The sequence below is a fragment of the Notothenia rossii genome, assembly GCF_949606895.1.
Source record: "Notothenia rossii genome assembly, chromosome: 7".
In the NCBI taxonomy this organism is placed as follows: Eukaryota; Metazoa; Chordata; class Actinopteri; order Perciformes; family Nototheniidae; genus Notothenia; species Notothenia rossii.
In genome coordinates, this window is record NC_136905.1 from 78,095,482 (window position 1) to 78,119,687 (window position 24,206).

A 24,206-nucleotide genomic window follows, 5' to 3' on the forward strand; every position below is an offset into this window, starting at 1 on the left:
ATAACATGTGTTTATGGTAATTGTATTTATTCTAAACAATTTGGGGAGTGTTACATCGCTAGAGTTAATTAATGACTCACAAATAAAGCTTTGCTTGTCTACTCTTAATGGGTGGATTAACCTGTTATGGAGGCCTGGGTTAATGCGTTTTTTTGCCATAAAAAAGTGATTTTAGGTGATACAAACAAATAACTTTTTATTTTAGAAACGATGATATAGAGAGAAACTAAACAAAAGCACCAACAAATATCCAGTGGCATTTTATATTATATTTGCCTTTCAACCAATTTCCATTCTGAATAAGTTACGTTTTTTTCTTCTTCTTTAATGCCGTTCTCGAATTCAAATCCATTCTCGCGCCCTCTGTCCTCTTCCCGCGCGAGTTTCCGGGTTTTCGAGTTGTCCTCCACATTTCCTAGCAACGCTGGCTCCTTGGATACAAACAGGAGGGAGTGCGCTCACTGGAGGACTGACAACAACAACAACATGGAGCCTCGAGATGTAATTTGTCTCAGTTTGACCCCTTTTCTCCTCTGAAAGTGTTATTGTGCAGCATATTGTATCCTGGTTCGGTTCGCTTTAACCTGGTTGAATCTGGCTAGCGTTTACCCGACGCTGGCCGTTGGCAATAGCTTGCTAACTGCTAACCGCTTGGCTAGGTTGTTAGCTAATGTATCAACCCGCTAACTCTGAGACAACGTTACTCAGTTTAATCGACCTTGTCAGACAAAACCTTGTGTTTGCATTCTTAGTAGCCAATAGTTGTAGCATGTAGGCTCATTTGCAAAGGGCTATTGTTAAGAAAAGGTTTGCAGATTATAGATACAGTAGTCATGTGTCTCTCCTTAAGCTAACAGCAACCTGTTGCGCTTAGCTAACTTTATTCGGAGCTTCTTAACTATCTGGTATATGATATTTGAGAAAATCTAGGTAAATATAATTGAAAAGGTAACACATTAGCATCTGTTACAATTGCTACAAAGGTGTGTTTTGACTTCCCTTTAGCAGCATTTGATAGCCATTTCAGAGATCTGGTCATAATAGGTCTCTTAACTGACAAACCTGACAGTTTAAAGAGGCCAGATGATCTGCAGCCAAACAGGCAGTATAACTGTTCACAAAATCTCAGATAGATTAGGGAATTGCTGTTGTTATAGGAGCCGTGTCAAATAATTGAAAAACAAGTATTTACAAACGAAAGCGTATTTAAGAAATCCAAATAGTTTATATTAAGTCAAAAAATGTACCTTTTAAATCAGAGAATGGTGGGTTGTCTTTTTCCTGAGTGTAAAGTCTGCTGCATTAAATTAAATTAAATTAAATTGATGTAATTTTCTCCCGAGAATCTTTTCAATTTACACACAGGGTTACTCAGCTTTGTTAAATGGCACAAGAGGCCAGTTACATTGAGTTATAACATTTGTTGTGACTTGGTTTTACAGAGGGTGACGGCTTCTGCTCGGTTGCCAGCAGGTGAAAATACAATTCAGTCTGTTGGACAAACATCCATTAACCAGCCGGGAGCTCAAAGTCATGACCGACAGAGGCAGAGGCAGCCCAGGCTGGACACGGATAGCTGGGAGCTTCAACAGCGATGGCAGCGCTCGTTTGAGCCAGGTCTCGGTAAATACATATTTTCTGTCATATTAAATGTTGAATGGGATAAGGTGATGTAGAACAGACTGTGTTTCTGGAACTCTGTCTTATCCCCCAACTGTCTAAAACAAATTGAGGCATCTACCAACAAATGTTCGGCACTACTTAAATAATAATGAGAATTCAACGCATTCGGATCTCATGGTAATAGGAAAGCTGAGGAAATAATGATTTGTATGTAAGTTTGAAGGATGTATACTTTGGTTGTAAATGTGTTTATGATGCCTGTGAATAACATTCAGCATTTTCTGTATCATCAGAATTTCAGGACAGCAACCTGTCTCCATCCCTCTCCCTGTTGCCTGCACACTCTGGAGTGGAACAAAACTTCACCGAATGTTCTTTATTCCAACAAAGTGACAGTGAATTTGCCCCTTTAAGGTAAACAACAATAGGTTTTGTGGACATAATACTCTACAACATTGTATTTGAATGTTCAGTTATCTAATTGTATTTGTTTACTTTTTAAAGGGCGTTGCCCGACATCTCTATGGCATCAGAGAGGTTTCACGTTCCTCTCCAGGATCGCACCTCTCAAGCCTCTGAGCGCGGCTCCCTGTCCCAGTACCCTTTAGACCAGGCTACCAACCTGTCTGGAGAGGGAGTGAGCAGCTACTGCTCTCTGTCCCAACACAGCTTATCTCCAGGAGACGAAGACAGACGAGAGGAAAAAGTGCACCCACCAGCGATTGCAACCACTTCCAGACGGGGAGTACCATCCATTGATGATTCAGACAGAAGAGAGGAAGACTCAGAGACTCAAACTGACCCTCCAGACACGCCAGTAGGAGAGGCTGCTCAATATGACATATCCTTTCTGAGTAAAGATGTTCCTGCCCAGCATCTTCTAGAGCTCCTTGAAAAAGATATTGGCATGCAAAGCAGTAGTAGTAGTAGTAGTGCTCTTTCCTCTTCCTCTAAGACCTCTGTGAAGGTGGCTTTATCTTTTGCAGAAGATTCTAAAAGCATTCAAGTTTGCAAACCAGGCTTTGAGCAAAGCCTGGGTAAAAGAGAAGGTCCTCCAGGTGAAGCTTCTCTTCCCCAGCAGCAGTCCAAACAACCTGACAGAGGCTTATTCCCAGACCAATCACAGACATTGTCATCGGAGGAAAGCAACATAACCATGGGGCTCCGCAGCACTAAACCTGATGACAGCAGTGAAGAGTTACACAGAGAGTTGCTGTCTGAGGTAGAGAGGCGCAGCAGTCGAGAACATGAATTTAAAAACCAACAGCGTAAAAGTTCTACACCACCCGTTATGTCTCTCACACCATTTCCCACAGGGGCTTCTGAAGTCAAGCCAAGTGCTATCAGAACTCATTTTGGTGGCCTGCAGTCGACAGGGGCGTTTTCAGCCGGCTTTGAGCGCGGTCACAGAGAACAAGACCTCTGGCTCTCTGGGAACCACACAGGGATTGATGGGTCCTACCTGGGTTTCATTCCACAATCTCAATCCACTCCAGGGGTGTTTAAAGCCCCATCCAAATCCAGTGTCAAGGCTAAATTAGGGCAGCTCTCTGCCATAGAATCTAACATAGAGAACTCTTCACAGTCAAACACAGGGATCTCTCCGCACCCGGCTGTTCCTGTAACTGATCCCCCTGAAACAACAAATCAGAGCCGAGGGGAAACCACCTCTGCTGAAGTCCAGTCTCTCCCAAGTCTCAACTACATGCAGAAAGTAGACGCCTGGAGGGCAAATCAGAGTTCAGGCAAGGCAGCACTGTTTGATAGCTTGGCACTGCAAAGATTTTCCAGCGTCTCTCCTAAACAGAACGCTTACGAAGCAGTATCTGAACCCTTGAATCGCATTCTGAGTCAGCAGGCGGGGAGATTACAGCCAAGTGCTGCCAATCAGGAGGTCACACAAAGCTCCTCCAAGGCTCCCTCTGGCTCCACTTCTCCTAGGAGAGGGGAGGCCGTGGGCAGGGCTCCCAGAGACCAAGATAACTCTGCAACAAGAACTTCTGCATCACCCTTTGGCAGGTCTCAGTCCCACTCCTCTCTAAGCACCATTGTCATGTCGGTAAAGAAAGATCAGCAGAGTAAAAGACCTGCAGGTGAAGAGAACGTTGAGACTCATCATCAGCCAAGCACCACAGTTCAGCCCCCGCCTCGCATCAGCCTCGGTCAGTTCAGCGACGTATCTCTTGATCACGATTTGACACTCTCAAGTTCCCAAGGAAGTTACAACAGTGGAGTTAAATTAGCAACGTCCATCGGAGCGTCTTCTGTTGTCAGTCTGGAGGTTGATAACTACGCTCCGTACTGGACTTCGAAAATGTCCACACCACCACCGATGGCAAGGCAACGAGAGATAGACATCGAACAACGAATTCCGGTGGTTATAAAACTAAAAATAATCCTATATCAAGAAACATAGCCCAACATTTGTTTTAATCAAGTTTCCCTAAATGTATGCATTTCAAAATATATATTTTAGAAGATTTTGCAGTTGATTTATTATGAATACAGTTGTATTTAGGCCAGTGGTTCTCAACTTGTGGCTCGCGGACCCGTTTCAAGTGGGTCGCAGATGTTTTTTTATCTTTTCTTTTTCTCGAAAAAAGTCAAACTTTTATTTTGAAGGCCCGATTTTCTAATGCTGTGCATGCAGTAGGCTGGACTGGAAGTACCGGAGACCATAAACGGTTTTGAAAACTTCTGTCACGTACTGTAGTGATCATCTTCTCAATAAAAGATCTTTGCTGATGTTTTTTCGAGTCTTCTGGCCAATCAGAATCAAGATTGTTGCCGGAAGTCCCCACGGAGAATAACTTTGTGGTAGAACTATTCTTTATACATCCATGGGTACAACTTCAGATAAGAATGAACACATAATGAAACATGACCCCCGGTTTGATGATTGACAGGTCACAGAACAATGGGGGCTATCTACCCTTACCCACACTTTAAAGTAATTCACACAGACTCTCTCCTCTTTGCTCTTCTCTCTGTGTGGAGCAGCAAGCTGTCAGAACTAAGTGAAAAACAAACAATGGCATCAAATATTATTAAAATGTCGGGTAGTAATAGATTTATTTATTTTCTTCTCAGAGTGTGCCAGAATGCGTAGTTTATATGTTAGTATTTCTAAAAATCTCCTGGGGGACAATTCCCCGAGACTCCCCTTCTGGGGTTGGGTTTTCAGGATGTGTGCCTTTTTATGTTATACAGTTCAGCTTTGATTCCATCATCTCATTAAACCTTTTTTAAAGCATACTTTAGTTCTGTGAAGGGATATATATGCACTATACTTCACTTTAATTAATATCGTATGCTGAAAAGCGTATATATATTAAAGCACCATTTTTTGTTGAATAGATTTGAGTGGTTCAAAATTCCGGGTTGCGATTTATTGACAAAGAAAAAAGTGGGTCCCGAGGCCTGACCAGTTGAGAACCACTGATGTAGGCCATGTACCACAAACATGTATTTTTGTATTCCTTATCCTGATGTCTTCTGTATTTGTTTTTTCCTTCAGTTGTATCTCCGTAACCTGGGTATTGACCAGTCTCCCTCAACTATTTTAACTCCATTTGCACCAAGAGGGCCAATCAGAGAGCCGGAGTTCTCTCCCACTGATCTCTGTACTATTAAAGGATCTATTGGAACACCAACCAAGAGCCCCTTACCCTCTGAAGGTACCTAAAAAACCTACTAACATTAACAACACAAGAGAATCATTTACATTGTGATCTTAAAATCTTACCAATACCCCTTTAAACCAGAATACATCATGTTTAACCTTCTAGTCCACTTTAGTATAGGGCTGGGCTGGTTGTTAGTTTAAGGAACGTTTTTTTATACTATTCTACCAAGAAAAAAACTATTAAAACATAAAGGTAACAGGTATTATTTTAATTTTAAAGATAGTCTTCAAGACCATGTACTCTAGACAAAGGTTGGTATTTTTTCCTCATGTTGGCGGTTTTTGTATTTTCAGGTGGCAGTCCCCATAAAGGAGAGTTTTCCAGGTGCAGCCTTCTGTCAGTGGACTCCAGTATATCCATCCCGTTGAGCCTGGACAGTCTCGGTGAGCGTGAACGCAGACTGGCTCCCTCCTCCCTGCCGGATAAAGACTCCTACCCTTCCAGCCCGCAACAGCACATGGACAGCAGCTTAACCAGCAGCCAGCACACCATAACACTCGGAGACAGGTACGACTCTGACCTCTCCTTAGCTACCAAGAGTACGGATTCAGACTTGGAGTCTCCCTTGCAAACGAGCCGAAGTTTGGAGCAAAGCGCAGAAGAGTCCATGGTTAGCTCTAAAGCCTTGATGCAAATCCGTAAACTCCTCTCTCAGGCGGAGAACATGGTGTCTTCTGGGTCTTCTGTAGATTCCTCTGCCCCCACTGCAGTGCCCCGTTTGCTCTCTGATGATAACATCTTTCTCTCACTGAGGAAGACACCCAGCACCCTCCAGGACTCTTCCTCCTCAGTTACTGAGGATCCCAGAGCTCGATTCTCCCCGCTGTGGGCCAGATCTGCATCCGACTCCATGCTGACCTCAGAGAGACTGAGGGAAAACTCTATTGGTCGAGAGACTTCGTCGGGGCAGCCCAATTATCCGTCCACACAAGCTCTTACTTCCACAGGTGCGTACAGGAGGCCACAGGATGTCGGTGGAGGCGCAGGATCCCTCGTCCTCTCCCAATCAGCCCGACGTGCAGAGCCTGAGGGCTGCAGCGCTGCCCCCGTCGACAACACCGTCCCACCTTCACCAGCTCTGAGTATACAGCTCACCTCTACTGCTACAGACACAGAGGAGGAAATGCAGGCTTCTCTGGAAGGTCCTATACAGAACAGCTCCCCCCCGCCTGCTCTGGAGAACAGCGATCAGGGAGTGATGAGCGACGGCAGCAGTGAGAGCTTGCTGGCGGTCAGAGTGGCGCAGTTACTGCAGAATGAGTCTCCGGCCACCATGGTGTCCAGTACAGCCAGCATCACTGACAATGAGGAGAGCAAAGCTTTGGGTAAGAGGATTCATGAGTTGTTAATCTAGAGGGAAACCCGTTCATAGTGAGAAGAATTTTTTATATCCAAATAAACTTTTCGCAATCTTACGTAAATATAACCAATCTTCTGCAGACGCATAAAATAAATATTTTTTTGAGTGTATTTTGGAGCTTTGATTATCAATTTGATTCATTAAGTCATTTCTTTAAACATTTTGTTTTCACGAAGACACAATCCTAACTTCAGATTTTATCATATATATTTATATTATTATTATTATTATTATTATTGTTTTTTTCTCCCTTTTTGTGTTCACTGTTTTAAATCATCATCATTAAAGTTGTTTGCCTCATTTCTTCCATCTAAAGCTCTGTGAAACTTATTTTTTAATTGCTATATTAATAAAGTGTAATATGATTATAGTAATAGAATGAAATCAATAAATACATGTTTCCATGTTGCAGAGTGGATAAAGCTGAAGATCTCAGGGCAGCAGTGTGAGCCTCTGGTGTTGGATAAAGAAGACAGGAGGCGGATTGAGGAGATCAAGAGAGATCTGCTGTTACAAAACCCAACGAAGGTAAACCAATGACGATGATCCCTTTAATCAGTCAGAACGATTGTTTACTTTTACAATGACAAAGGTTTAGTTCATCACATATTTCCTGTTAAAAAATGTCAACTGTGAAACCTTTTTGTTGTGATTTTGATGTGTGCCTACCATCGCTGTACAGTTCAGGTCACATGCTTCAGGTAACTGGTGTGTTGCATGCATGGCGTTTCACAACATGCATATTTTGGATACCTGCATTTTTTTTATGTCGCCAGTTAAGATTTTGCTGTGAAAATGTTTATCTGTGGATGTGGTGGATTTAAATCATCAAGGCTAGGCTTATCACGATAATTCATTTAGTTGGACGATACATTTTCCCGGAAATTATTGCGATAAACGATAATGTTGTCGGCACCATTTTAGACCACTGACATAATGATAATATATAATAATAATTCAAGTACATCCTTTCAAACATAACTTTTTATTGAACATTCAACATTGCAAATGAAATGTGAAATAATATTCAAATATATAAATTATATATATAACATTTGGACTACCTATGTTGCAAATGTATTATCTTTTCAATTTACACACGGCATCTATTGCACGTCTGTCCGTCCTGGGAGAGGGATCCCTCCTCTGTTGCTCTCCCTGAGGTTTCTCCCATTTTTCCCTTTAAACTGTGGGTTTTCTCTGGAAGTTTTTCCTTGTACGATGTGAGGGTCTAAGGACAGAGGGTGTCGTATTGTCATACTGATATTCTGTACAAACTGTGAAGTCCACTGAGACAAATGTAACATTTGTGATATTGGGCTATATAAATAAACATTGATTGATTGATATATAATAAATAAAACAAATACATTTAATTATAACAAATGAATAAAAATCACACACAACCAAAACAATCAATTAAATAGAGTCAGGCTGGAAAACAGAGCTCTCTCTCATATATATATATATACATAAATATATATATATATGAGCACACATTGTCTCACAAGCAAAAAAACCCTCCTTAAAACAACATTCAAGTGTACAGTCCACTGTCCATACAAAGACCCAGATGCTGGTTATGTGTTTCAGGTGCAGTTTAAGGTCAGTTGTATTCCTAGCTTTTGTTGCTACCTTTTTTAAACAAATGCGACACACCGCCCGGGTCATTCAAGTCCGTAGGTTCGCCTCGTTGATTTAGCTTAAATCCCAAATATTCCCAAACCGGAGATGTGGTATTAGGTTTTGCAACCACTTCCATCAAATTCAAATTCCCCTCGAGTAAGTCACACGATGCCTCCTGCTTGTTTCTATATTATTAATTTGGCTGCTGCACGCGGAGTGTCCTGACCTGTCCTGGCTGTGTGTGAGCCCCGCCCCTCACAGCGCGCCGGGCCGGCAGACAGTGCGCCTGGCTAAAATGCTGTTCACATCTTTATGTAAACAGCAATTTATCAAGCTCAAAAAATATTTAGCGAGTCCATTTTTATTTATCGTACGATAAGTCAATTTATTGATTATCGCGACAGGCCTAGGCTTATGAATAATATGTTTTCTATTGTCTTTATATCTATTTTTCATATATTCTCAAAAACGTCATAACGGTTTGATTGAACCCCTTTGTGTCATTATTACCAGGGACTTCATTTCAACCTCAGAATGTCTTGATGACATCAAAGCAGAAAGAAAAATATCAGGGACAATTTTGACTGGATGTTCACAATGTAATCTTTTGCAATATCTCACATAGAACAAGCCGTAATACATTGAGTATCTATTTGTTGTCCTCCCCTAGAGTTACTTCTCAGGATACGGTCTAGGATCCTGCTTCATCTCATAGTTTGACACAGACTGTTCTGTTTCTCCTTCCAGAGTCAGGGCAGCACAGATACAGAGAGCAGTGCCGCGTCCAGTATTCAAGTATTCAGGGAGCCGGACCCACTCCAGAAAGCAGCCACACTCCCTCCACCAGGTGTTGCTAACAAACAGCTGCTGCCGGGCCTCCACACAGACCTCTCTTACTCCAGCTTGCCGCTTCAAAACCTTCTCCGCCCAGATCTAGAAGCTCAGATAAATGCGATCGCTGCCAAAGAAGGAGTAACTCTCCCTAGGAAAACCCCTCAAGCCCTCACCTCCATCACCATCGCCACACGTAGACGCTCCACCTCTCCCTCTCCCTCTCCCTCTACGTCGCCTGCACCTCCTCTCAGTCCAGCACCAGGGCTGCTCCACCTGGCTGAGCTCTCCACAGGAGCAGTCCAATTTCCCAAATCTAACATTCAGCTTCCTCCTATGGATAAGGAAGATAAGTCAACAGCATCGGTGTTTGGTACGAGCAATAACCTAACATCTCGGTCAGTACCAGCGAATCAGAAGAGGGAAGACGCTGTAGGAGGCCAGTTTGAAGAACCTCCCCCACCCTCACAGGGTATAAGTCAAGAGGATGCCAAAGAGGGGAACACACAGTGTGACAGGCAGGATGAAGAATTATCCGTCCAGATCAGCCCTGCTCCTGGTGTTGATCAGGAACATGGACATGCCACAGGTTCATCCACATCTGAGTCTCTAGACAGGACCGGTCACGTCTCACATGTCCATCTCACTCTGTCCCCCAAAGCCAAAGATGTCCGCTCCAGTCACACTGATGCTGTTGTGAAGCTGCCTCAGAAAGAGTTTGTTACCCTCAGACCCTCCTCATCTGCTGCCAGCAGTCCTGATGAAGGTGTGGGTCTGAGTAGTCCTCCAGAGTGGTACGACACACAGCGGGGGCCAGAGAGAGCCGACACCTCCACCCTGTTTAAAACCTCTTTGCCTCAGGGAGGGAAGACCTCCACGTCCACACAATCCTTCACACCAAGAAACGTTGTGTCGCAGAGAACTTTACCCACTGTATCGCCAGGTAGGCTTGTTATAAAATATATTTATATGAAATAATCATAAAGCTTATAGATGAGAGTAACACCTACGTTACTTCCGGGCGAAAATGACGGCCCCGCCCACTTTTAGGGAAAACAAAGCTGTCATTTGTATGGCGGTCAATACAAATTCTAAAGTTTTTGCCAATCCGATCAGAAATGTAAGAAAACTGTGGATTTTTGGATCTTCAAAGAGCCCGATCACGATGGCCAGACAAGCAAACAATTACATGAAATCGACGGTCGGTCTTGATATATGGTTAAATTAAAATCAGTAGGCGAGGCTGTAATTTCTCTCTCATGAGCGAGGCGGAAAATAATAGTTTAATGTAACATGATTAATTAATGATTTAATGTAACAGTTTGCCTGAATGGCCATCGTAATCGTGCTCTTTGAAGATCCTAAAATCCACGGTTTTCTTACATTTTTGATCGGATTGGCAAAAACTTCAGAATTTGTATTGACCGCCATTCAAATGACAGCTTTGGTTTCCCCCAAAAGTGGGCGGAGCCGTACTTTTTGCCCGGAAGTGGCGTATGTGTTACTCTCATGTATATGCTAATGGTAATTTCTTCCTGTTCTTCTTTTGCGCTTTGGGAATTTGGGAACGCATTAAGTGCATTAACCTAAATACCATTTATTCTGCATGTGTTTTGCACAAATACACAAAGTCCTGCCGCCCTACCATTTGATAAAGACTCATTTTATGTCATTTCTTGCTCTTTAGCCAAGTAATTTAATAGCTTTACAGAACAGTACCTCACGGTTCACTCTGCTGTTTATCCAACTATAAATGAGGAATAAGTTCTAAACTAGAAGATGGATGAAAACATATTGATCAATGTGTGCATGAGAAATAATTGTATATTTATGGATTTATTCTAAATGATCTGTAGCAGGTAACGGTGATTGTATTCTCCTTCTCCCTTTACAGCCGTGCCTGTGCTGTTGCCGTATAAACCTCGTGGCAGTGACGAGCTGTTCTACATCCCTCAGACCGAAGCTGACGTCTCCTCCATCGAACCCTCTGAAACCACCATGGAGAGCTCCCACACAGGTACGTTCATCCCACATCTTAAGTTATTTAGCAGCTTAGATCACATTTAAACACCATTTTAATACATGGAAACCATTCACTTCAAAGATTGTAAATCACTTTGTATGTCCACCAATGGGCCAATTGAATTGTTTGTAATTTGTGGACCATTCCTCTTTCTAAAGTGAACCCTGGATTAGGTACTTTAGGATGTAGGTTTACTGCATTAGGAATGTTGTAAAATACAAAAAGAAATCTAATGGATAATACAATAGGCAAGGCAAGTTTATTTATATAGCACCTTTCAACACAAGGCAATTCAAAGTGCTTTACAAAAAATGAAAGACATTAAGAAAATGGCATTTAAAATCAGTCATTAACAATAAACGATAATAATAAAAGAAAAAATACATGGATAAAAGTTACAGTGCAGTTTAAGATTTGAATAGTTCAATTAAAAGCAGCGACAAAAAGAAAAGTCTTCAGCCTGGATTTAAAAGTAGTCAAAGTTGCAGCGAGCGGACCTGCAGGTTTCTGTATAAACCAATGGCCCACAAGTACATGAGAAATACTAGGGATGCTCCGGTCGCCAATTTTGGGGCCGATTGCCGGAATCAGTATCGGCCGATACCGATCCAATCGAGTGGGCGGGGCCTATGGGGATCTTCCATTTAAAGTGATGTTTAAAACTCAGTTAATGGGGGCTCATTCACTGGCGCTTCCACAAACAACAACCAACATAATTATTACATTCAAATGAAGTACATTATTCAAGTTTACATTAACTTTGGATTTAACTTTAAAATACTGCCAGACCGGTGAAGCCATTTTGGCGAGCTTGTTTTGCCTGTATTGTCCTGTATTTTACGTCATGTGATCGGCTCTCCCGATCGGCATTTATAGAGAGCACCGATCGATCGGCAGAGAGTGAATATCGGCCGATCGATCGGAGCATCCCTAATAAATACATACCAAAGAGGACTGAAGAGAACTTTTGCTTCTGACAACTGACTTAAACATAATACTGACTTAAAATAATGAAGGAATTGATCAAATTCAGAGGGTTTACATTTTGATCTGAAGGAGGTGCTCACATGGTGCCTGTATGGGGAGCATCTGCTCCATTGTAACCTACACCAGGCAGAGCATTGATTATTCATGTTCAGGGGCTGAGTGAGACAAAGGCTGAGCGGGGCCCCAGCAGAGAGACCGAGGGGAGAGGGCGCTGAACACTCCCTATCCACCGCTTCTGTTCAATACTGGCTGAAAACAAGGATGTTGGTCATTTCTCATGCAGCGATATCTATGTGATGAATCAGTGCCTTTCACTTGAACCTTTAACAAAACATTTTTGAATTCTGACCAGGCTCAGACGACGCTGTGCCCCCCCGCTTCAACAGTGACGTCCTCGGACGCAGAGACGCTGGAGTGGAGCGAGGAGTTCCCATCAGACACTCAGAGGGGATCTACAGCCGGAGGCCGAAGCCAGGAGGCGTCAAGATGCAGGAGCTCAGACACAGAGGTGAGCTGAACTCCAACATGCACACTCATTCAGTTGTATTGTGTAACAGCATGCCATCTGTCCATCATCTACGAATAAAGACTGTCACTAATTGTTCATTTGTACCTTACAAATCAACATTACTGGTGTTTATGTACTAACTGTGTTTGGCAATGCAAACAAAAAAACCTTTTTGAAAAGTGTTGAGAAATGTAGTGAGCAAGAATTTGCTATATATTAGGATGCATCCAGAAAACATTATAGCTCTTTTTACTTTTTACTAACCTAAAGACGTCTAAACTAACATTTATTATAACATTTTATAAAATTAGTTTTTTTTACAGCTTGGTTTTGACTGTTTGTTTGTTCATGAGACACTGATTAATAAATGTATTGTTTAGAAAAAGTGTATTTCCGTAATGCATTCTTAAAACCTGTCATCTCTCTCTTTTCTCAGGTGTATCAGCTGATGGACCCTCACAAACGAGGGAGACTCAAACTCCGAAGCCGTCTCCCCAGGCAACAGCAGCAGCAGCTGCCCCTCCCAGGCTGAGAGACCAGGGGACGAGCCCCCTGCAGTTCCCCAGTTGCGTTCAGCCGGAGCCGAACCGTGTGAGATTTCAGCCTGATGTTGTGGACGTGGACTCCGACACGGCGCTCCATCACCTCACCACCAGCTCTGTCCCTCAGAGAGGAGGGGAGGGTGGCCAGGAGAGGAGGGACTCTCACCTCCGCCCCCCCGCTGGCCCCCCCACTGGCCCGCAGAGCAGCAGCACTCTGGACCAGCTGTGGGAGAGTTTCTGTGACCGCTGGAGCCCGGAGGAGTCCCGCCCGATCAGCGAGAGAGAGGCTTCGCTGCTGCAGCGCCTCGAACGCCTGTCCCGTCTCATCCACAGCACGAGGGGGAACAACATGTCAGGACTGCAGGAAGGAGAGCAAGGAAGAAGCAGAGAAGATGCTACAGGGAAGGAAAGAACCAAGGATGTCGGAGTAGGTAGTGAGCTCAGAGGAGGCAGAAAGGTTGAAGGTGAACCTCCAGTCCTCCGTCAGGCCTGGACACACAGTCTGCAGGGGGAGGAGACTTCTGTTCCTGCAGAGGACGACTCCTTCACCTGCAGCTCCTCCCAGAGTCCCCACCTGTGTCCTGCAGACAGAGACAAGTCAGAGACGCTGTCCTCCATGTCCGGCTCAGGCTCCATGTCCACTGTGGACACGGCGCGGCTGGTCCGAGCCTTCGGGGCACACCGAGTCCAAAGCCTGAAGACGAGCTCCGGCCTCAGGAGACTGTACAGCGCCATCGACAAGCAGAAAGAAGGGAGGGAGCCGAGGAGAGGGGGGGGCAGAGAGCCGCATCACACCTCCACGCTGTCAGAGACCACCGGCACTGACGAGTCCACAGTAAGGGCATATATCATCTCATGTATTGCTGTAGTAGGGCTCATTTAGTGACGGATGTATAAGAATAAATGTTTATAAATCAAGACCTTTTTTTGGTTGTCACCATTCCATTGGAATTCATTTGTAACTGCGTTGGTCTTCAGGTTGCTCCTGATTCTGCGTCTTCAACCAGCACGTACACCCTGCCCTCCCCCCGCGGCCCCTCCAGGACCCTGGCAGCCAAGAAGGCTGTTAGGGTCGTGAGCAGAGGCATCCAGACAGGTCAGTGCAGCTAGAGGCTTTTTTACACTCATTTTGTACTTTTCTTACGTTTTGGTGTGTGTTGAAAAATATCACTCGTCACCGGCTTGAGCTTCAGTATCAGGATACATGTATTTATCATTCAGTATTTTCTCAACAGTCTGTCTTTTTGTTTCCTATCACTTTTATCCGTATCTTATGTTTGTGAAAACAGGCAGAGCACATCATTGAGTGAAGCTTCAAAGCACTCAGTGCAGCCCTAACTCTCTTTCCTCAGGTGACCTAGAGATTGTCAGCAATGGGACTCGACGACACACCAGAGACGTTGGAACCACTTTCCCTTCCCCTGGTGAAGCCCGAACATCTTCCTCATCCAGCTTAGATAGAGGAGGAGGAGGAGGAGGAGGGAGGAGTCAGGGGTCACAAAAACAGAGGAAGAGCAAGAGAAGCCCACCGAAGAGCTACCCCGAAGGTACAGTGCGTCAGAATACATGTGAGGAATGTCTGTATACTGTGTTTAGTGAAGAAGTGTGCAGCTAGATGGTCTTTATTAGGCGCTTTCACACCGCAGTACTTTTCCCACAAAGGTCCATGAGAACTTAGTTCATGAGAACTCTTTAGTTCTGATGAACTAAGTACAGATCGCGTTCACACCGGAATAAGTTCCTGGGGAAGGATTAGTCAAATGAAGCCGCTGACGTCACTTCTTCTTCTTCTGCTTTGGGTTTACTGGCAGGCCGCAAACAACTTCACGGCGTATACTGCCACCCGAAGTCCCCGGCCGGAAGTCCTCGGAGTTGGGGACTGGCTTCAGTAGAAGCTGCTGGGACTCCCAGCAGCTTCTACTGAAGCTTTCCGAGTAAATCGCCAGAACGCCGACACCTCCTCATCTCCACCGCTCCCATGTTTTCTTTTGTGTTGTCATAAGTTAGTCTCTCTGCGTTTCTGCGCTGGGCTAAGGCTAATGCTAATAATGCTAATGCAAGGATAATAAAATGGCGGCTTCACAAAACTTTTTGGGAGTTTTACGGGGCGTGGTTTGCAATCCGCCCAGCCAATCAGACATAGGAACCTTTTTCTCCCACGAAAGTACCTGCTCTCTAGCAGGGACGGAAAAAGGGGTAATAAAGGTTCTGATTAACTAATTTTAGTTCCGGCTCTTTTTGGTGTGAACGCGACATTTCGGAACTATATCGGAACTAAAGTTGGAAAAGTACTGCGGTGTGAACGCGCCTATAGAAACATATAAACTGAGAGCAGTATTGAGTACTCGACAAAGCTGTGTGATAAATAGTTCTATGCCTGAACAAAATGGAATCCTTGTGTTGATTTGGATGGTTTGAATCACCTGTGCCCTCTGCAGGTGTCTCGTGGTTCATCGCTGCTGAGGACCTGAGGTCAGAGGGAAGGAAGGAGAACCGACCAGAGGAGGAGGAGACGAGGAGGCCGAGCAGCGCCTGGTTTGAACCGCACAGCAAAATGCATCTATGGAGAGAACCGCTGCGACAGAGACAAATCCACGAGGAGGGAAACAGACATCATGCTGAACACGATTTAGAGCGTAGAACCAAAACGATATCCTCTAGTCTGACACGCATCTCTCTCCAGGTTGGTAGAAGACTTTAGAGTTTCAAGAGCTTTTAGCCAAAGACATTGTAAACTTGAAGAACAAATATAATTGCCTTAGAACCTCAAGGGGAAAATTGTGCAGAGTAAGAGATAAATCGGGCCCTTTTGTGTTTTCAAAGCATTAATGTTGCTCGTCTTGCAGGAAGCTCTGGAGATGCGGCGTCCGGACTTCATCTCTCAGTCCAGGCGGAGGGTGAAGTGTCTGGGTCTGCAGGCGGAGGACAGGAAGCGACAGGAAGTCTTCATCAGAGAGAGAGAGGATGTCTTCAGCTGGTCCGGAGCCAGAGGGAGGCTGCTGAGGCCCAAAGGTACTCCACACATAATCTATTCTTAGTGTACCTTAACTCAGGTATTGCTCGTTTTGAGTTTGAAATCTAAATATGCATATTTAATATAACATCATTGTTCCAAGCAAAAGTACTTTCTTTAGTTACAGCTGTTTAAGTTTCTACACGTTATTTTAAAATGGATCTTTCTGTTGTCCAGACACCGCTCTGCTCAGGAGAGCTGTTCCCAGGAAGGAGATGATTCAGAGATCCAAACAGTAAGATCTTTTTAAATAAAATGTTTAAAATGGAAATTATGTAGGATTCATTATTCTTTCAACAAATAGTATCAATACTTTCCAATACTTTAGAATCAAAACTAAGGACAGGAAGAAAATGGCCACAACTATCAAGATATTTTTCCAGTTTATACCACATACAAATATTCAAACATGTTACTAGAGTGTCTTTAAGATTGCTTAAACGTTCTTCTATAGTCTGCAGCGGTCAGACTATACAACCAGCACAGCCCCTAGTTGACCCCCCCCCACTGACTATATCACCCCTTGCTGCTAAATAGCAACAAACTATGTGCAATATATATAGATGCCGTTAATAACTGTGTAATATACACCTGGCTGCTAAAAATGTTACAAGGTGTGTATTTTTTTTAATGATGTAACTTTTTATTTTTTATTATATCATAACTAGGTTTTAACGGTACTACTACTTTTATCGATACCGCTTACCGAGAAAAAAATAAGGTAAACTAACTAAACAAATTGTGAGCAAAACTAACATTGCTTTTTATTTAAATTAAATACATAATATTTCACATCAAAAGAAACAACAATGTTTTAACAAATCGTATTAAATAATCTGATGACGGAACTGTAAACAGAATAGCTGAAACTAAATCACTAATAAAAATAAAATAAATAAATAAATAACTCAGTTACCTCTAATCATTAACCCATGTTTGTATAATGTAGTTAACCCCGTGTGTTGCTGCTAGCATACATAACACCTGACGTGGAAACGTTACCCGTGGACGGGGCTACAGAGCTGCTAGAAAGACAGTGGAACCCGGTGCATTCCTCCGTCTGGATGTGGAGCACTTTTGCTAAATGTTTAGACAAATTGCTCGTGTTACCGCCCTGACATGCTAAACTCTTATTGCACTTTTGGCAACGAGCATTGTCCACATCGAAACGGGTAAAGTTTAACCACACCTCGGAGCGCACTCTCTCCGCCATCTCCTCCGTGTGTTGCTGCATGTAGCAGCTGCGTGTGTGTAAACTGCCCCGCCCCCTCGCACACAGACGGGGGAGAGAGATCTCGTCTGGATTGGAAAGATCGAAAATACTAAAAATAATCATAGACGCATTTTGCAGTCTTTTTGCGTATTAGAAACGGAGTTGGCGACACTAAGACTGCAATATAATGTTTGTGTAGCAATAATACATATGACATATATTTTTGACATGTCTCCAGTACCGATAAAAAGACAGATAACGTCGGAGCTTAACGGTTCCACGGTCTTTAATGATTCAGCCCTGGGGCCCGTTTAATTCCGGGGCTCGGTAACCATCCCTAGTCATAACTTAGTTTTTTATAAAATGCATGTCACAACATGTGTAACAATAAGCTGTTGCTCTTTGTCCTGCTGTAACTACGCACATTTCCCCTCTGTGGGACTAATAAAGGGATTCTGATTCTTAAGTGTTCACAAATCCAGGTATGAAAAAGGACTTCTTATTTTTGAATTGGGCTTCTATAACTTAAAGCTCTGTCACCGTGTCTTTTCAGGATTTATGAGTCGCTTCCGGAGGTGCAGAGGAGGAGAGAGGAGGAGAGGAGACGAGTGGAGTATCGATCGTACCGTCTGAACGCTCAGTTCTTCAACAAGGTGAAACACAAACTGCTGACACGTTTACTTTAACAGATGGTTTTATATACAAGTGGCTGCCAGACGTGCTGACCAGCAGAAATACATCTTGTGAGATGTTTTGGGTCAAACCTTGTATTTGTTAGTAATAGTTAACCGTTAGATGCACAAGTGGCTCTTTTTTCACCTGGTGAGGTGGTTTTCTTGAAGTATCTTTGTAATTAAAAATGTGTATCATTTCATATTCCAGCTATTCCTCCAAAAACATGTTTTGGATATCATGCCATTCAAAATTTGTATTTACATTTTAAGAAATTGTAGTTTTTGTATTACTACCCCAAGCTTCCATACGTGGGTCAAAAATGCTGTTGAGAATACATTCACTGTAGACCACACAGACTACATCACAAGTGACACCTCTCAGGAAGATTATTGTACACAGCAAGATCTGATACCTGTCAGTATACTAATCATAATAATAATATATTATAATTTTATAGGGCTTTTCAAGGACTCAAAATCACTTTACAATATAAGGGAAGGTTAGGGTGGGGGAGGTATAGGACTATCAAAGTTGATCAACCGGCATGGATTGATGGGGGGTGGGCTATGAGTAGACAAGAGGAGAAGAGGTGAGTTTTGAAAAGGGACTGGAATACTGTGAGGGTCTCAGAATAGCGGAGATCTTTGCATCAATATGTTGAAAAGGTTTTTTTTTCAAAATGTAAAAAAAATGTCAAATTATAAATAGTGAAAAATTTAATCTAAAATATTCCTAGTGTTAACCAAAATATAACACTAAATATTATACAAGTGATTTTTCTTAACCAAAATGACAAATGGCATAAAAACACATAATTCTAATACGGGTCCTTTTTGACCCACTTATGGAAGAGTGTAGGGTCCAGTCACTCGTGCATCTAAGGGTTAAATTAATAAGTCATATCTTGTTTGTCTTTCAGAGAATCACTAACCATGTCCTTGGCAGAAGAACAGCGTGGCAGTGATCAAACGCCTTTTTTACTGTAGATAAAATCAGTGATATGAACTTTTTTCACAATTTTATGAACATTAAAAACAAGACTACTAACTTTTATATTTATTTGAGATCACATTTTATAGCTGACATTTGAAAGATTATGTACAAAAAAGTAAGGAAAAACTTTTTCCTACTTTACAAACCAGTGATATGTCTTAATTGGATACCATTTTAAAGTGTGTTTGTTGCAACAAAAATAAATCAGATTATTTAAAACTCCCAGGATTCCTTGTTTTGATTGAAGTGAAGGATGACAAAGGTCAATTGGCTTTAATGTCTTTATTGATCGGTTATCTGTTGTGCAGGAAGCCACACGAGGAACAGGTAAGACAAGTTAGACAAGCGGCAGTTTCACACATAAATAACATGATGAATAAATAAATTAAAAAGTCTGCATTTCCCCTCTAACACTACAGCTAAGTAGATGCACTATGCCCATTCGTTAAATAGTCAAATACATCTTCAAGTCATGACAAAACAATGTAAACATAAATACTCTATCAAATCATTTAAATAATTAGCATGGATTAATAACCTAAAAGCCTTTGTTTAAAAAAATAAGCCATGGCAAATGTGATGAAACAGATTCTTTGGCAGAGATGTAGTTTTGCGTTGAATAAATCAAACATCCTAAGGCAGGTGACCGCTATTTTCCACGAGGCTCTGCAGCGTTAAGGCTCGGACGAAGTTTGAAGCGGCAACAGGAAGTCAGCAGAACAAAAGGTACCGAACACATTTCTGGACTTTTCTTTTGTAATTCGGTAAATGTACCGATAGAGAGGCGAGGCCCCTCCCTTTCCGGGGGACCTCCATGGGACCTTATTTCGGAAAAAGTATGTATTGAAGTCAATGGGGAGAGAAAAGTTATCTTTCGATCCCGTTTGAATTGTGCCACGAATTACACATGATGTTTGTCAATTTAAAAGATAATTTTAGAAGTCAAAAAAATTAAGATGTGTCGTAAAACTGTGAAGTAACACTTTTTTGTGTGAAACCGCTCAATGAACTACCTCCCGTCTCACACCACACACCAAGGCCGTTTCTCAATGTCGAGTAAAGCTGCTCCAGAGCCAATGTTTCAAGGATACTACGTCATCGAGTGCCGCCGAAGGACTGTTCCAATCTCCAGCATACTTGGAATATCACGAGGCCGCGTCCTTGGTTTAGGGGTAATTTCGAGGCAGCACATGGGTAGACTTTGCGTCCTTCAAATCCCCACAATGCTTTGCGCACGGACCAATTTCCCCAAATCTGTGGCGGAAAATGTAAGGCGGGGCCTCTCATATGACGCACACCTGCACACTTGCTAGCCTGTTCCACTCTTCGTTTTCCGAATGCCAGGAAGGATTCTTGCCTAGCTTCTGAAGGAAGTGACTCGGAAGACATGTGCTACGAAGCAAGCATCCTCGCGATTGAGAAACGGCCCAAGACGGCCGTCACGTTGGCACATTTCACTTCTTTCTTTCAGAATGAGGCGGAAAGTAAAAAGTGAAAATCACTACAAGTCTGGGCATGTTGAGAGCTGTACATACACACAAGGGGAGTTAGTCGGTTCCGTAAGAGCCAGCATTCGGGACCGGGATTCTGGGATTTGTAGTCTTTCTAGTTGCGTATTTTTCATTGTCTTATATTTCAACAGTTTTACGACAAACTGACTTTTTAGACACGAAAATTATTTTTTAAGATTAACAAACATCATATGTATAATTCGTTGCACAATTCAAATGGGATCAAAAGATAATCTTTCTCTCTCCATTGACTTCAATACATAATTTTTCCGAAATAAGGTCACATGGGTCGGAAGTAGAAGGGCGGGACTTCGCCACTATACAACCAGCGTGTCTTTTTTCACAGAGCGTGTAAAAGAAGCGACCCACTGGAATTTACACCACAAGTGTAATAAATACTGAATAATTGAAGCTATATAATGCTTTTAAATAAACATTACAATCATTTTCAACATTTAATCCCTTGAGGTAAATCATCTTTTTTAAATTCTGTGCAGTCCACAAGGTTTAAATCAAACCACAGAGGGAAATACAACAATGTCTGTCGTTGCATGTAACTGTAATAATAATGTAACATAAAGTTACATCTAAGTAAATTCAACGTGCAGGATTTGTTTTCCTTTATTGTTTTTCCTGTTATGTGCAAAAAGTGTCTTTGATCAAACCACAGTAAAATATCAACGACTTCATATCTATTTTTTTACCATTTCCTTCTTCCCTTTAGACAGTAAAGTTATCAAAATGGAGCACACAAGTGATTAAAAGTTTACAACATGATCCTTCTAATACTGTGCAGCTGTAACACAGAAACATGGAGCAGCATCCGGTGTTTTGGCTGAATGATATAAACGACACTGTGCAGGATCCACACCGGGCCAAACGGGAGTCTCATAAATATTCTACGCAACAAAGAAACTCAGTGAGTCTGGGCAGCATGCAGCAGCGCAGGTACAATAATCTTTGTGTAGTCGTGACCCAGTATCCGTTACAGTTTGCCCGGCAGCAGTCAGAGAGCAGTTTGATAAAAGAGTCACTTCGGAAAACATTCAGTCAAATCTGATATTGGATCGAGACCAATGACACAAAGATCTGAACCGACTGAAAGGTATAACTTTTCATTTGTGGTAATATAACTCTTTAAAGCTAATATGATTGATATGTTTTCTGAATTTTAAGCAGATTTAGTTTGAATATTTCCAGAAATTGGTAGGTATGTTTACAAGATCATTTTCTTGGTTAATCGTTTTGTTGATAAATTGAGAAAAATGTAATTTACCAAAAATCTTTATCGGCTTCTTCTGATTTTTTTCACCAACTGTCAAAAACCCAATGACATTCAGCTCACTGTCATATAAGACTAGTCACTTTTAAAAAGGCGAATGATTACATTTTTTGGTTTAAAAGCGACTGAAACGATTCAAATGATACCCAGAGTGATCTTGAGATCAAACTGGTCTCAGACTAGCCGTCACACTGTCACAGATCAGCGTGCTTTTCACAGAAGATAAAGATTCTCTCCTCTTGAAGTACCTCCTGGTTTCTCCCCTGCAGTGGACCCTGGTCTCAGCGGAGGAGGGGGGTGCAGCAGGCAGGGTGCAGCAGCAGGTGGAGCTCAGGTGCGCAGCAGACTGTGAACTCGATGCAGCTGTGTCTGCGACAGGACGAGGCGGTGCACCTGCTCCTGACCGCGGGAACACGGCACCATGACCCGGCCCACCAGCACCGTGTCGCCCTGCCGCTCCTCCTTCGCCTGGAGAGAGGGAAACATTCAGAGTGGAGATCCTTTAACTTCAGCATACCTATTCTTCATCAATATATTATAGCTCTCAGATACAGAACATGTCTCTGAAGTGTTTGGCTCCAAACACCAAACAGATCATTGCAGCATTACCCATAATCCCCTCTGTTTCAGCCCTGTTTCCAAAGTGCTGATTCTCTGTCTGTTACTTTAGATGAAAATAAGGAGCCCCTCCCCACGCCCCTCTGAGAGAGATTTGATTAAAAAGAACACAATGGTGCTCTAGGAGGAGATTCAGGTGATAAGGGGGGGGGGTTACCTTGGTTGCTGATTGGCTAATGGTTACACAAGACAAAAAATGGTGATGACATCATAAAGTGGCCAAAATCTGATCAGCTCATTTTCAGACAGGTTTTTATAGAAATGGATAGGAGAGAGGGGGTCTTTGTTCCTGAAACTTTCAGAGCCTCTTTACACAGAGTGGACACATGTTGATGTAGAAGAGACATGAAGAAGAGGGGTCACATGTTGATGTAGAAGAGACATGAAGAAGAGGGGACACATGTTGATGTAGAAGAGACATGAAAAAGAGGGGACACATGTTGATGTAGAAGAGACATGAAGAAGAGGGGACACATGTTGATGTAGAAGAGACATGAAGAAGAGGGGACACATGTTGATGTAGAAGAGACATGAAGAAGAGGGGACACATGTTGATGTAGGAGAGACATGAAAAAGTGGATTTTGCAGAATAGGTGACCTTTAAGACCTCTTAATAAAGAAATACCAGGTGGAGAAGCGTTGTATATTTTCTATATTTGATATTGTTGTAAAAAACACTGGGTATTGATGATCAGGGGCGCCGTAAGGGGGTGAAAAGTTAGGACGATTCTAAGGGCCCATGACTGACAGGGCCCCCAAACATTTTTAGAACATTAAGAAAAATGTTTAAGTAACCTTTCATCAATCATCAATAATTAACATTAATATAACGCTAAATTGATAATGTAATCACTAAACTTGCGATTCATTTAACTTTTTTTCCTCCAAAAGTTAACCATCCAAAGCCTCTGTACACCCCCCTCTATTTACATGTAATGGTTTGGTCCTGCCTCCAAACGCTGTGCCGCACCGCACTTTCTGGCAGAGTGAGAGCATGTGAGGAGTGATGCTAGTACTTACGTGTGTGCCAGGTATTAACGACTAAAAGTCAGGCTTTCAAAAAAGAAAAGAAAGGAGAGAAAGACAAGAGGGAGGGACTAAAGGGCGACAGTATGTCACCCAGTTTTTGAAAAGAAAAGGTGGGTGTGGTCCATGAGTGGTGGAAATTAGTCTGTTAGCTAAGCGTAGTCTATTGTAAATAATAATTGTAATGTTTTGCTGACATTAAGTACTGTTGATATCTTCACAGAAAATGCTGAGGTTTTTCATTTCACTGCTCTTTTAGCTGACATTTAATAAATGCAGGTACATTTTTAGCAGCTATTCATACTAAATCAGTTGTCCCTCCCCCTGGTGCCAGGACCAACAGATCAATATTCAGGCTCCGCAGCCCTGTCCCCCCATAATGCTTTGCAGTCTTGTCATGCTGTCCATTGAAAGCCAGTTGGCTATAAGCTGGACTTCAAGGACTTGATCAGTGACTCTGCCTGTAAGAAGGCTAGGCGCTGGGCTCTTGGTGAGTAAGGCTGAGCCAGGGCTCGTAATAACTGTTAAAGGGCAAGGCTATGGTAACGATATTGGATCACACAGAAGATGCATGATGAGAAAAAGACTGAGAATAGGTCATACGCTCTGATTTAGCACCACCACCAGGCCTTTTCATTTCTGTTTTGTTGTCCATTTAAACTTTAATACCCGCTTATTTTGTAGTTGGT

At 42.6% G+C, this 24,206-nt stretch overlaps 2 protein-coding genes across 8 annotated transcripts in view; one reads left to right on the forward strand and one right to left on the reverse strand.

Annotated features, from left to right (window-relative positions):
- Positions 1-341: 341 nt before the first annotated feature.
- alms1 (ALMS1 centrosome and basal body associated protein) lies at positions 342-19,900 on the forward strand. Of its 3 annotated transcripts, none has more exons than XM_079640668.1 (18): positions 342-501; positions 1,443-1,623; positions 1,917-2,037; positions 2,128-3,997; positions 5,141-5,300; positions 5,603-6,634; positions 7,082-7,197; positions 9,043-10,069; positions 11,021-11,143; positions 12,489-12,644; positions 13,081-14,021; positions 14,165-14,282; positions 14,539-14,733; positions 15,625-15,869; positions 16,033-16,198; positions 16,377-16,434; positions 17,966-18,065; positions 19,007-19,900. In XM_079640668.1, the coding sequence occupies exons 1-18, from the start codon at positions 487-489 to the stop codon at positions 19,049-19,051; spliced, it is 6,669 nt and encodes a 2,222-aa protein (XP_079496794.1). In that variant the 5' UTR covers positions 342-486; the 3' UTR covers positions 19,052-19,900. The 3 variants fall into 3 exon arrangements, with proteins under 3 accessions (XP_079496794.1, XP_079496795.1, XP_079496796.1); XM_079640669.1 differs by having other exon boundaries at positions 1,443-1,617; XM_079640670.1 differs by having other exon boundaries at positions 1,443-1,599.
- dctn1b (dynactin 1b) overlaps positions 19,348-24,206 on the reverse strand; it is a 40,563-nt gene continuing 35,704 nt past the window's right edge. For all 5 annotated transcript variants that reach the window (XM_079640674.1, XM_079640675.1, XM_079640673.1 and 2 more), the window contains one exon: positions 19,348-22,341. In XM_079640674.1, coding sequence (XP_079496800.1) covers positions 22,204-22,341 — 138 coding nt within the window. In that variant the 3' untranslated portion in view covers positions 19,348-22,203. The remainder of the gene's footprint in view (positions 22,342-24,206) is intronic.

What these genes read in the sequence shown, in the direction of transcription:
- alms1 (XM_079640668.1), top strand. An exon ending in CTCGTTTGAGCCAGGTCTCG is followed by an intron (nt 1,624 to 1,916) that starts GTAAATACATAT and finishes CTGTATCATCAG; the next exon opens with AATTTCAGGACAGCAACCTG. An exon ending in TGACACGCATCTCTCTCCAG is followed by an intron (nt 15,870 to 16,032) that starts GTTGGTAGAAGA and finishes CTCGTCTTGCAG; the next exon opens with GAAGCTCTGGAGATGCGGCG.